Source organism: Hippocampus bargibanti, linkage group LG14, assembly GCF_051943395.1.
Source record: "Hippocampus bargibanti isolate YZ-2025 linkage group LG14, ASM5194339v1, whole genome shotgun sequence".
NCBI classification, from domain to species: Eukaryota; Metazoa; Chordata; class Actinopteri; order Syngnathiformes; family Syngnathidae; genus Hippocampus; species Hippocampus bargibanti.
This window is the reverse complement of record NC_142747.1, coordinates 10,677,354-10,692,196: the sequence shown is the minus strand read 5'-3', so window position 1 is coordinate 10,692,196 and position 14,843 is coordinate 10,677,354. Positions and strand designations below refer to the sequence as shown.

At 41.2% G+C, this 14,843-nt stretch overlaps 1 protein-coding gene across 4 annotated transcripts; it reads left to right on the top strand.

Annotated features, from left to right (window-relative positions):
• The first annotated feature begins 5,135 nt into the window (after positions 1–5,135).
• Positions 5,136–14,535, top strand: LOC148888266 (protein TUNAR-like). 4 transcript variants are annotated; one of them, XM_089014512.1, is made up of 3 exons: positions 5,136–5,455; positions 5,925–6,556; positions 13,576–14,535. In XM_089014512.1, the coding sequence occupies exon 3, from the start codon at positions 13,607–13,609 to the stop codon at positions 13,772–13,774; it is 168 nt and encodes a 55-aa protein (XP_088870638.1). In that variant the 5' UTR covers positions 5,136–5,455; positions 5,925–6,556; positions 13,576–13,606; the 3' UTR covers positions 13,775–14,535. The 4 variants fall into 4 exon arrangements, with proteins under 4 accessions (XP_088870638.1, XP_088870636.1, XP_088870637.1 ...); XM_089014511.1 differs by having other exon boundaries at positions 5,172–5,455; positions 5,925–7,779; XM_089014510.1 differs by lacking the exon at positions 5,925–6,556 and having other exon boundaries at positions 5,142–5,455.
• Positions 14,536–14,843: the final 308 nt, after the last annotated feature.

The window sequence follows — 14,843 nt, the reverse complement described above, 5'->3', positions numbered from 1 at the left end:
CCATCTATCAACACACACACACACACACACACACACACACACACACACACACACACACACACACACACACACACACACACACACACACACAAACATACACACCGGTTGACTGGCTGCACAGATGGTAGTATTGGGTGATGCTTGAGGCTAGTGGGACCGCTCGAAAAAACACATGGAAATACACAATTGCAACACAAATATACAAAAGCACTCGTGTGCATGCACACATCCACATACAGTAAACATGGGAACACAGACTTTATGGTTATGGGACCCAAATGGGGCTCATTTAATTCATGTGTTCAATGGTCTCGTCAATTTTTCCAAACATTATTTCCGTTTTAAGTGAGGAAATCTTTACCGAACTGTAGTATGTATTTGTGCACGTGTGTGCTCTTCATTGGCAATCTACATGGGAGTTCAGTGTATTCTTTCAGTGATTTACAGCTGTGGTCTCACGCCGCAGAGAAGCTTCTTTCATTCATTATGGATGTGCGTTGCCTAGGTATACATACGGCATCTTACAAACGTTTCACTTGCTACGTTTCCATTTATAGGCAACGTTTTTGTTTTTCGAACGCTAGATGGAGCAGAGGGAGTCAGCTTGTGTTCACTCTGCATGGTCATGCATAAACTACAATGTGAATGTATTGGGAGTGGATGGATTAAAGTTGACGGAGGACGGCTGGATGGACAGGGGGAGAAAATAAAGGCGGAGCAGGGCAAATATGAAATGTGTGGGGTTGAAAGTGAGAGAGGGAGAGATGTTGAGAGAAGGGTGGGCAGCGGAGGCAGGAAAGGGATGCTGCATTTCAGAGATAGCAGAGACTGGCGCTGCAGGAGCAGACAGCAGGATGAAGACAAAAGATGAGGAAAGAGAGCATGACAGGACCCATCTTCAGGTAAAATATTCATATACATTGATAAAAAAAACAGATGACTACTTTTTACTAATAAAAGCTTGTGTCTGTATTTTATGGATTTGCTTAGATGTAATATAAGCAGTGAACTTATCCAGACTCGTCGCCATTCATCCATATCTCTTTGCATATGTCTTCACCCCCCCCTTTCATCTAACCTTATAGATCTATCCATCACTCTCTTTCTGCTGGCAGGGAAGCCCCTCCCCACTCCCTCTCTCTTCTCTTCATATCCATTTTACAATCTCCTCAACATTCCACCCACCCAACATTGCCTCCTGTGCCCTTGATTTTTCCCTCCTCTCTAAGTCACTTCCGCAGATCCCTGGGGCATCGCTCTCTTTTCTTTTATTTATCTCCACATCCTTCAACTCTAATATATTGAGTCTCTCTACTGCACCGTTCATACAACACCGCTCACTGCTCTATCTTTTTCTCTGTTTTCGCTAAGAGTGAAGCAGCACTGAAGGAAACCTAGTACTACCGAACACATACTCAAAGATTGGACTACAGAGGAGGAGACCAATTATCATGAATCTGACAGGCTTGAAAACACCATCACGAAGACAGAGAGAAATATATAAATATATATATATATATATATCTCTGCATAAAACTCAAGCCGTCCGGATGCAAAGACATCATTGTGGCTCATGGGATGAATAAAAGAAATCCTGACAATTGCGGGCAAGTTCTTGGGGGGAGATCTTAAAAACGGGCAGCTATTCGCTCCTGGAAAGAAAGGGAGGGGAGAGCAGTATGACTCACAGCGGCTCAAATACTGTGCGTTTTTGTATGCAGGAGGGGGCTTAAGTGAGATAGAGGCAGCATGAGCGAGACACAGTGAAAGAAAGAGAGCAGACCTTGAAAGACCTGAACAGTCTTCAGGGGGGTGAAGAAGGAGGATGCGAGCAAGAGCTGGTGACTTTTAGACAGTGGGCCAAGTGAATTACCTTGCTGGAGGGTGAGGGAGGTCAGAGTGGACCAGAGTTGTGAAAGTGACGGGTATGGCATGAGGGTCACAGAAGATGTGCTGCCTGATGGACGCTGGAAAGTGGACTGCAAAGGACAGAACGGAATAAAAGGTATTTGAAACTGTCTGTTTTCCTCTAAGGAGAGACTAGATGATTATATGTGCTCTCCTGCGCACCAAAACGTGACAGAAATCATGCCACAGAGTACAAGTCCCAGCAGGAAACTGACGTTAAAGACAATGAAAAGCCACAGGTGAGAAAACATGTCAGTCTGCGCACAATGCCGAGGACAGCGCGGAAGCTTGAACTGTGACAACGACAGAGCAAGAGGTTCCTGGTAAATATTCATGCTGACAGGCCACTCTGGAAACAACTTGCGGGGAAAAGAAAACTGCTTTCATCATGTAGGATTTTTACACGAGACAACTTGGCAAGTCTGTCAGGTTATGCTGACATCTGGCAGCAAATTGAGTCAGGACCACGTCGTGCTTGTGGGACGTGGCTACCTGGAGGGGTTCGACCAGGCATGATGAAAGGGGAAAAGACCTGAAGATGTGACTATCGAGAGGGAGGAAATACACATTTGGGAGATCATTAAAATTTCATGGAGACTGCAGACATATCTATGTTGAGTTAAATCTGTTCTTGTCTTGCAAAGACAACAACATTATGCGTATTGTTTTTTTACAAATTAACTTGGCGTTACCAATTGCTGACAGCTATGACATTTTTTATTTCTTCTTGAACTGAATAGAACCTTTCTGATTTGCTCTGAAATATGGCTTGACTTTCAAAATCCAGAGTTGGACCAGAGAATTTACAATGTCACATTTTTTTTCCTCCATGGCTGAATAATCACTCACAATGGATCTTCCCGTCATCACAGCATTAACCCAATGCTTTGACCATGTCAAAATCTTCAAACCAAGAAAGCAGAACAGCAAACCATCACTCATCCTGAAGCTGGGAAAAAAACAATTTAGTGTTTGTGAATGTCGGTGCAAGGACTATCAAAGAGCTCTACTGAAACAAGCTTTGAACGATGGTGTAGACCTGTGTGTGCAAGCCAAGTTTTGAAGCCAACTGTGTCTGAACACCACCCACCCCCTTTCTACCCCAAAGTCACGAATCACTCAGATCCGCATGTGTTTCCTGGATTCTGCCTACAAGCACCAAAACTAGACCTGAACAGCTGTGGTGAGCGGGGGGCACTGAGGGGAAAAGAAAAGCAAGGAGAGAGGAACCAACAGTTGCAAAAAGATGGGAAAAATTAACATCATGCTTGGGTAAACAGAAGAAAGAAAACTGTTTGTTTGCCCCAGGTGCAATGTGTGGTAAGTACACGTGTGTGTGATTATGTGTGTGGCACATGAATGACAATCATATTTCCTCGGGATGTTGTAGAAAGTCAAAGGTGAGAGACCCGGTGCTTTGTCTCCTATAATTGTTCACATGATGCAGGTCTGCTACACACAACACACATGTGTGTGGCAGACTTGTTGAAAGCACTTCTCAGTATGAGGTAAATTGGAAATTACTAAATTCGGACATGTACATTCATAGCATGTGATTAACTCATTTACTGTCATGCCTGAATTTATCCGGGATTTGAAAATATGACATGTATTCCCGGACATTACCGAATTTTTGGGGGTTTTGGTTTTCCTTGCGGGGGTTGCTGATAAACCTCTGGTGAGACCTCTAGCAAAGTTTTTTTCTGTTCCACGAGGGGGCAGCATTTGCCTTTTGTACAGCCGCCCCCACTTGCACCTCATATTACTCCAGTCCCCAAAACCTAGGAATTAACTCTTTTTTTACTTGATTAAAGAAGAATGTCGAAGGTTTCTTATGCTGCATTGAATGCTTATGTAGTGCTAAAACTCAATATTCTGTCGGTCATGCAATTTGAGTGACAATGACAAAAAGCTTGGCACTGGGGTGGAAAAATGTTTGCACGTCTGGCAGTGAATGAGTTAATTTAGACATGTACATCCATGGCAGATGATTAAAACATGTTTTTAAAATAATTGAATAATTTCTCATTGTGAGTGCTCCTGTGGATATAAATTGAGGTGTATTTATTTATTGACATTTTCTGATATATCATATTGTAAGACGGGCCAAAACAAAGGTCAGCATATCGTTGGTTTCAATTTCCCAACAACACCATAACTGAAAGATGGCCACAGTGGCTTTTAGCAGTACAGTCGTTCAAGGCGACATGTTTCAGTTCATTGTCCCATTAATGTGATTGCACTTTGACTTTGTGTCTATTCGGTCAATTTTGGCTCATCAAAGATGTTTATGTTACAAGTTTGTCATTCTTCAGCTGGAAGAACTGGTAACAATGTTGAAAATAATACAATGCGGGATCTCTTTCCTATGCTGAAACCATAAAGCTCATATATGTATATTGACTCTCTCATTCTTGTTCATCCTCTTGTGAACTCTTGCATACTGACACTGTAACAGAGGGGCGCACAATTCAGACGTATGTCATCTGATGACTGCGTCTCCTGCCGGCAGTGGGGACAATCTTTCTGGTTCTGAGTCTCTGTCCACGGTGTCTGTCTGTCATATCTCTGACAGAAGGTGATCAATCATTCGATCAATCATTCTTTGCTCATACAAATTACATTAAAACTGTACAACCTCCCATCTATCAACACACACACACACACACACACACACACACACACACACACACACACACACACACACACACACACACACACACACACACACACACAAACATACACACCGGTTGACTGGCTGCACAGATGGTAGTATTGGGTGATGCTTGAGGCTAGTGGGACCGCTCGAAAAAACACATGGAAATACACAATTGCAACACAAATATACAAAAGCACTCGTGTGCATGCACACATCCACATACAGTAAACATGGGAACACAGACTTTATGGTTATGGGACCCAAATGGGGCTCATTTAATTCATGTGTTCAATGGTCTCGTCAATTTTTCCAAACATTATTTCCGTTTTAAGTGAGGAAATCTTTACCGAACTGTAGTCTGTATTTGTGCACGTGTGTGCTCTTCATTGGCAATCTACATGGGAGCTCAGTGTATTCTTTCAGTGATTTACAGCTGTGGTCTCACGCCGCAGAGAAGCTTCTTTCATTCATTATGGATGTGCGTTGCCTCGGTATACATACGGCATCTTACAAACGTTTCACTTGCTACGTTTCCATTTATAGGCAACGTTTTTGTTTTTCGAACGCTAGATGGAGCAGAGGGAGTCAGCTTGTGTTCACTCTGCATGGTCATGCATAAACTACAATGTGAATGTATTGGGAGTGGATGGATTAAAGTTGACGGAGGACGGCTGGATGGACAGGGGGAGAAAATAAAGGCGGAGCAGGGCAAATATGAAATGTGTGGGGTTGAAAGTGAGAGAGGGAGAGATGTTGAGAGAAGGGTGGGCAGCGGAGGCAGGAAAGGGATGCTGCATTTCAGAGATAGCAGAGACTGGCGCTGCAGGAGCAGACAGCAGGATGAAGACAAAAGATGAGGAAAGAGAGCATGACAGGACCCATCTTCAGGTAAAATATTCATATACATTGATAAAAAAAACAGATGACTACTTTTTACTAATAAAAGCTTGTGTCTGTATTTTATGGATTTGCTTAGATGTAATATAAGCAGTGAACTTATCCAGACTCGTCGCCATTCATCCATATCTCTTTGCATATGTCTTCACCCCCCCCTTTCATCTAACCTTATAGATCTATCCATCACTCTCTTTCTGCTGGCAGGGAAGCCCCTCCCCACTCCCTCTCTCTTCTCTTCATATCCATTTTACAATCTCCTCAACATTCCACCCACCCAACATTGCCTCCTGTGCCCTTGATTTTTCCCTCCTCTCTAAGTCACTTCCGCAGATCCCTGGGGCATCGCTCTCTTTTCTTTTATTTATCTCCACATCCTTCAACTCTAATATATTGAGTCTCTCTACTGCACCGTTCATACAACACCGCTCACTGCTCTATCTTTTTCTCTGTTTTCGCTAAGAGTGAAGCAGCACTGAAGGAAACCTAGTACTACCGAACACATACTCAAAGATTGGACTACAGAGGAGGAGACCAATTATCATGAATCTGACAGGCTTGAAAACACCATCACGAAGACAGAGAGAAATATATAAATATATATATATATATATATCTGCATAAAACTCAAGCCGTCCGGATGCAAAGACATCATTGTGGCTCATGGGATGAATAAAAGAAATCCTGACAATTGCGGGCAAGTTCTTGGGGGGAGATCTTAAAAACGGGCAGCTATTCGCTCCTGGAAAGAAAGGGAGGGGAGAGCAGTATGACTCACAGCGGCTCAAATACTGTGCGTTTTTGTATGCAGGAGGGGGCTTAAGTGAGATAGAGGCAGCATGAGCGAGACACAGTGAAAGAAAGAGAGCAGACCTTGAAAGACCTGAACAGTCTTCAGGGGGGTGAAGAAGGAGGATGCGAGCAAGAGCTGGTGACTTTTAGACAGTGGGCCAAGTGAATTACCTTGCTGGAGGGTGAGGGAGGTCAGAGTGGACCAGAGTTGTGAAAGTGACGGGTATGGCATGAGGGTCACAGAAGATGTGCTGCCTGATGGACGCTGGAAAGTGGACTGCAAAGGACAGAACGGAATAAAAGGTATTTGAAACTGTCTGTTTTCCTCTAAGGAGAGACTAGATGATTATATGTGCTCTCCTGCGCACCAAAACGTGACAGAAATCATGCCACAGAGTACAAGTCCCAGCAGGAAACTGACGTTAAAGACAATGAAAAGCCACAGGTGAGAAAACATGTCAGTCTGCGCACAATGCCGAGGACAGCGCGGAAGCTTGAACTGTGACAACGACAGAGCAAGAGGTTCCTGGTAAATATTCATGCTGACAGGCCACTCTGGAAACAACTTGCGGGGAAAAGAAAACTGCTTTCATCATGTAGGATTTTTACACGAGACAACTTGGCAAGTCTGTCAGGTTATGCTGACATCTGGCAGCAAATTGAGTCAGGACCACGTCGTGCTTGTGGGACGTGGCTACCTGGAGGGGTTCGACCAGGCATGATGAAAGGGGAAAAGACCTGAAGATGTGACTATCGAGAGGGAGGAAATACACATTTGGGAGATCATTAAAATTTCATGGAGACTGCAGACATATCTATGTTGAGTTAAATCTGTTCTTGTCTTGCAAAGACAACAACATTATGCGTATTGTTTTTTTACAAATTAACTTGGCGTTACCAATTGCTGACAGCTATGACATTTTTTATTTCTTCTTGAACTGAATAGAACCTTTCTGATTTGCTCTGAAATATGGCTTGACTTTCAAAATCCAGAGTTGGACCAGAGAATTTACAATGTCACATTTTTTTTCCTCCATGGCTGAATAATCACTCACGATGGATCTTCCCGTCATCACAGCATTAACCCAATGCTTTGACCATGTCAAAATCTTCAAACCAAGAAAGCAGAACAGCAAACCATCACTCATCCTGAAGCTGGGAAAAAAACAATTTAGTGTTTGTGAATGTCGGTGCAAGGACTATCAAAGAGCTCTACTGAAACAAGCTTTGAACGATGGTGTAGACCTGTGTGTGCAAGCCAAGTTTTGAAGCCAACTGTGTCTGAACACCACCCACCCCCTTTCTACCCCAAAGTCACGAATCACTCAGATCCGCATGTGTTTCCTGGATTCTGCCTACAAGCACCAAAACTAGACCTGAACAGCTGTGGTGAGCGGGGGGCACTGGGGGGAAAAGAAAAGCAAGGAGAGAGGAACCAACAGTTGCAAAAAGATGGGAAAAATTAACATCATGCTTGGGTAAACAGAAGAAAGAAAACTGTTTGTTTGCCCCAGGTGCAATGTGTGGTAAGTACACGTGTGTGTGATTATGTGTGTGGCACATGAATGACAATCATATTTCCTCGGGATGTTGTAGAAAGTCAAAGGTGAGAGACCCGGTGCTTTGTCTCCTATAATTGTTCACATGATGCAGGTCTGCTACACACAACACACATGTGTGTGGCAGACCTGTTGAAAGCACTTCTCAGTATGAGGTAAATTGGAAATTACTAAATTCGGACATGTACATTCATAGCATGTGATTAACTCATTTACTGTCATGCCTGAATTTATCCGGGATTTGAAAATATGACATGTATTCCCGGACATTACCGAATTTTTGGGGGTTTTGGTTTTCCTTGCGGGGGTTGCTGATAAAGCTCTGGTGAGACCTCTAGCAAAGTTTTTTTCTGTTCCACGAGGGGGCAGCATTTGCCTTTTGTACAGCCGCCCCCACTTGCACCTCATATTACTCCAGTCCCCAAAACCTAGGAATTAACTCTTTTTTTACTTGATTAAAGAAGAATGTCGAAGGTTTCTTATGCTGCATTGAATGCTTATGTAGTGCTAAAACTCAATATTCTGTCGGTCATGCAATTTGAGTGACAATGACAAAAAGCTTGGCACTGGGGTGGAAAAATGTTTGCACGTCTGGCAGTGAATGAGTTAATTTAGACATGTACATCCATGGCAGATGATTAAAACATGTTTTTAAAATAATTGAATAATTTCTCATTGTGAGTGCTCCTGTGGATATAAATTGAGGTGTATTTATTTATTGACATTTTCTGATATATCATATTGTAAGACGGGCCAAAACAAAGGTCAGCATATCGTTGGTTTCAATTTCCCAACAACACCATAACTGAAAGATGGCAACAGTGGCTTTTAGCAGTACAGTCGTTCAAGGCGACATGTTTCAGTTCATTGTCCCATTAATGTAATTGCACTTTGACTTTGTGTCTATTCGGTCAATTTTGGCTCATCAAAGATGTTTATGTTACAAGTTTGTCATTCTTCAGCTGGAAGAACTGGTAACAATGTTGAAAATAATACAATGCGGGATCTCTTTCCTATGCTGAAACCATAAAGCTCATATATGTATATTGACTCTCTCATTCTTGTTCATCCTCTTGTGAACTCTTGCATACTGACACTGTAACAACACACGCATATGCAAACACACACACACACACACACACATGGGGGGCGGCGAGGGGAGCTGAGCTGTGGTTGAGAAGAAGTGACAGTCTCTTCATGGCCGCTGGCTTCGTACTCTAGCAGCGTTGGCTTGTCGTGCTCATAATGAGGCTGTGGAACGTTCAAAGTGTCATATGGAGACAGTCCTCCCCACACCATCACTCTTTGCGTCATTCTAGCTGCCCAACCAGAAGAGAAGACACTCTGTGCATATACAGTATACATACTGTGTATATATATACTTTGTATATAAACTGTGCATATATACGGTGTGTGTATATATACGGTGTGTGTGTATATATACGGTGTGTGCATATATACGGTGTATATATATATGGTGTGTGTGTGTGTGTGTGTGTGTATATATATATATATATATATATATATATATATATATATATATATATATATATATATATATATATATATATATATATATATATATATATATATATACACAGTAAAGTCTCGTTATATCGATATCGGATATATCGATAGTCCCGGTTATATCGATACTATTTCTATGCACGCACGGAGAAAATTACATGCAAACAGGGTCGGATATATCGATAGTCCCGGTTATATCGATATTTTTTCGGACTCTCTTGAATATCGATATAACGAGACTTTACTGTGTGTATATATATATATATATATACGCACTGGAGTATAAGGTGCACCCCCAATCATCGGCTGATTAAGGTGCATGATTTATGCGGATGCTGGAATAAGATATTGTCGCGTTCTTTAATCAGGATGAGAGCCTTGTTTGTATGCTCATTATCACTTCTAACATATTGTGTTAGGACTATTAACACACAAGGTCACACGATCACAATAGTTTGGTGTTCCTCAACAACACATCTTAACTGGAGATGAAAAGGAGCATGTGTGGTTTTCCTCATCACATTGTAATGTGATTGGTGTCAGCAACTCCCAAAAACAGGTCAATGCTCTCTGGGGACGGCTGGCTATCCCGGAGAGGGAACGAGTTCCCACCTCACGTGGGAGATTTCTGGTTTCCTTCACACAAAGTAGATGTGCTCACAAGACCGTTTTTTTCTTGCATGGCTAGTCTGAGTTTATCTTGAAAGTGATTCTGACTTTGACTCTGATGCATGCTTCATTGCGGATGCGCCATCTGTGGGGAATTCATATCATACCCGATATGAATTAATCTGACAGTGAATTTAGCGGAGCAGCAATCTTCCGCTGAACTGATGAACGTTCAGCGTGAGTTGAATCGGACTTTGTTTTGCTCATTTTGTGTGAAAAACTACTTTAAATTTTCAACTTTGCACACTATTGATTTAGTCGAACACTGTAAATATATTATTTTATATTAAGTGTTTAATATTTAATATGGTGCAATATACTGTACACAGGCATCAACAAATTCTGTTCGCATAAGTATTTCCAACAGTTTGCGATTTAAAATAAGTATGCCAATGTTTCCGATAATAGCAATTTGAAGCACAACCAATTCACAAAACATGAATAAAACTCACATTATAGTTGTCTTTTGTCTGTTGTGTTTGCTGTTATTTGATGACACGGTGATGTATTCCAATTGTGAAATGGAAAGCTTGCAATCAAATATTAACTTGGATTGACTTCATGCTTGAGCAGCTTCAGCTCATTAAGATGTGTGATCTTGAAGAGGGAGGGTGGTGGAGCAGGCTGGGGGAGTGTACAACATGACTGAGAGCTTGTTCTTGGAAAATAATTTATTGAGAATTATTTATCTGGAGTAGCGGGCTCAACATCTATGCAATTAATCATTCGGAAGCAAGCGCATTGACTCACTCCATTTTATTTAATAAACACACACACACACATACACTTTATATCATTCCTCACAATTTTCTGTGATCTTTTGTGTGCATTTTTGAATCAATAACCTCCTTCTTCTGATGATTTTTAAGGCGCGAGCTGCACATTTTGGAATTGGGTTGGAAATAATGAAATTACACATTTGAGTGAGTGAACTGCATCAAAAGACAATGCTTTCCCCCCTTGTGGTTACTCCACACCTTTGCTTCGTTTTAACCCTTTCACGCCTTCTTTAATTTTACGGTGTGAAGAAACTGGAGAAAAACCAGTTGGCATTGTATCAAAGTTACAAGCCTACCAAAGTAGTCAACCTCCAGCGAAGGGATCAAATTGTCAAAACACCCTTGAAAGACGAACAACAACAAGAGAAATGTTCAGCTGTTGGATATTAAATTTTTTATAGTCCTTGAGCAATCTCACAAAATCAGTTAACGTGGACCGAACATAATTTAGCCATACATGCAAGTTAGTACTCACATTCTAAATAATTATCCGTGCAATAGCTATGCAGCAAGGTTACCACAAGGCAGTCTAATGTTTTGCAATGTTAATCAAAAGCGTTGAAAAAAAATGAAAAGCCACAAATTAACTTGGTGGTGTTTTTCATGAAAGTATAATTAATGCGCATGCATGATGTAATCATCAAAATGAATGCATGGCGGCTAGTTATTTTTATTTAAAATATATAAAAGTATGGACATGTGACCACGATGAACCAGGAAGGTGCTGGTATGTCTTGCCTCTGAGCCAGATAGAGAAAACTGGATCAGTTCTTGAACCTGACACTGGTGGCAAGCTATTAAAAGCCTAAAGTAAGAACGCAAAGGACAACTGAGTAAACAACTTACTACTTGTGTCAAAGTAAATGGAGGCGATCAGAGAAGGCAGTCAATAAATGAAAGTCTTCATGCACACATTGCAAACGAAGGTGGGTAGCTGTAATTTCTCATTTAAATATCATTTGTGTATGTATATGTCTGTGTGTGTGTCTTTGGCAGTATTATTCCATGTAACAAGTTGAGCTTTGTATTTGCATAACTGTAGGAACCCGGCTTGCTTTGTAATTTTACACACAGTCCAAAAAATTTTATGCGTCAATAAGCTTAACGGTTGAAGCGGAATGATTGACTGAACTGGGCGAGGCGATTTGAAAAGCCCACCATTCTCTCGTCACAATCCAGCGCTGTGAATTTCTTGAACAGGTGCAAAACTGATCTTCTATCACTCCAACAGCTTAGTGACAGAAGGAAAAGCAGAGAAAGAAAAAAGAGCAATGCAATATATGACCGTTTCCAAGACTGGCGGTTTTGATTGACATCTATCCACCCTTCCGTCCATCATGCCTTCATAGCGCTTATCCTGCGCAGGAGATTGGGGCACGACAGCCTATCCTAGTTGAAGGCTTGAGGCATGTGACACCCAAGCCAGATTAGCGGTCAATCACGTAGACAGACGCCCAATTTACATTCACAGCCAAGGGCAATTTAAAGTCACTCAGAAACTCATAAAAAGGAAATGCATTGACCTATCAACACATTGTGGGTGGCACAGAGGTCAAGTGGTTCACACGAATGCTTCCAAGTTGAGGTTCCTGTCTTTCAATGTAGAATTTGAACTCTTCCTCAAAGAAATCTACAGTATGATATGCACCAGCTCAACTGTGACCTGAGTACAAGTGCAATGCTTAATCGATGACTAATCAATGCTCAAGTTGATCAATATTTATATTGAAAAGTGATTCCTTGTTTGCAGAACTTTAATTTACAGTTCCAATCCCATAAATGTTTGCCTCTCAAGAATAAATATTTTTTACATTCCTATTTTCCTCCATGAATAATACTGGTCATCTATAACATGTTTTTTTTTTTTTTTTACAAAATAATACAAATAACAAATAATTTGCAAGCATCAGCACTTATATTGGAATAAAAAGATCAAAATTAGCCAATTTTTCTGTCCTGTTATGGACCAAACCAATAACTACCAAACCATCAAATATGAGAGTGCCGATGCATATGTGGAACTGTCACAGCTTGGAATTGAAGCGGGTTTAGGTGGGACAGGAGTTGTGAGGAAATCTCGTTCGTCAATGGATGCTTCAGCTTCGTGTTTGCTTTCAACTTTTAGCAGACGTTCACATTTTACCACGACGTCCCTTATCCACTGGTGAAAAGGATGCTCTCCTCGTTCATCGAGAACTGCTTCATTCAACAAAGAGGGTGCAGAAAGTCCTGAAGATTGAATGTGTCTTTGTGTTGTTAGATTATTTTGTTTAGTTTTTTTGTTCTTTTGACCTCATGATGGTGCCGCCAGAGTGGCTGCCTTTCCAGCAGATCTTATATTTTTCTACTTCTTCATTTCCTTTCCTCTTCCTTCCATAACTTTGCTGCTGTGAAATGTAAATTTCCCAACTGTAATACTAATTAAGGCTAATCCAATCCAATTCATCCAAGTATAAGGTGTGCACATTTTCTCCAATGTCAACATAAAATAACAGTCTGTGTTTATTTATTTTGTTTTCTATTGGCTAGTGCGAATATGCACTCATGTGCACTTTTGGACATGTCACTTGGGCGATTTTAAACACTTAAAAGGTCCACATGTGACAATGCCTGTGAATAAAACAGATTGACGCTGTCTAGAGAACAAAATGTCCTGAGACAGCAAAAATTATGCTTGTTTGCATGAATGAAAGTTTGCACCATAGGACTGTCTGCAACTTTTAGACATTAACTATATAATTTGATCCGAATACATTTCACAGCTATATGTTTGTTATGTCTTTTACAGGCGTGGAATTGTTTGGCGGTGGCGTTCTGTGATGGTAACCATGATCACCGGCAACCGCTATGTTTGCAGCACTCACGCAAGAGAGGACGACTCAACAAACGATCGAGAGGAGCGCATTTTAGCTGTGCTTGGCATCATCGGAACTATTCTCAATCTTTTAGTGGTCATATTTGTCTACATCTACACGTCTGTCACTTAAGACCCTTACACGGTTTTCAAGCTAGGATGACTGGTGTCCACCCAACGTCCTTTCGTTTTTGATGTGCTCAGAGGATTGGATCATTGTGTTACGACAGAAGGATCCATGGGAGTGTGTACAGTTGAATTGTAGCCAACTGTGAGTCTATCAATTCATTGCTGGAAGAAAAATCCTTCTCCAGTTGCTGAAGACGACTACCAAATGTCATGACGAGGTGTTCCACGAGGCACTTTTCTCAGACCATCGAATTTGTCATATTGAAACAGCCACATCGCTGACTGCCCGTAATCACGACTCGGCATTGTGCTGAACATCGGATATTTATCCAACGGTGGGTTTTACTGTGCAGTTTTTCACACAAGACTATAAACTAAGCTGACGTGAGGGTTTGAGTTCATCAGGTGAGCTTTGTTTCACTGCAAGACGAAACAAACAGATGTAGCAGACTAACTAAACAGCCACTGGGAACTATTGACTGACAGACCTTTGTGCTTCTTCCAAGTTGTAAATGGACGCATAATATCATTTGCTGTCATCAGCAGCATTTGAAAAAAAAAATCCATGGATCTAATGTGTCCACACCTGAACACACCAGAGGAGAGATTCCTGGCATTGCTCGGGGTCATCGGCATCATGCTCAATCTCTTGCTGCTTGCTTTTGTCTACATATACACTTCCATTTGAGAAACTCCTGATTCAAACACACTTGTGTGCAAGGCGTATTTCTTCTAAACACGCATCTACAATATACTTCATCAAATACTGGATTTTATATATATATATATATATATATATATATATATATATATATATACAGTATATGTATTGGAAATTTTGACTGACATTTTGCACCCTTCAGGTTGAATTGCAAACACAGAGAGGAATATCATAACACATTTACTTGCATTTGCTTTGCCGTGATCCTCGCGATGCTTGAAACAAGTTGGCGGGTATAACCAAGTAAATGTTTTTGTTCTTGCATTGTATGACTGTTGATGTTCAAACTATAAAACAAAGCTAAATGGAACAAGAGGCTGTTGAAAAAAATCAGCGTTGCGCAACGTCTCAC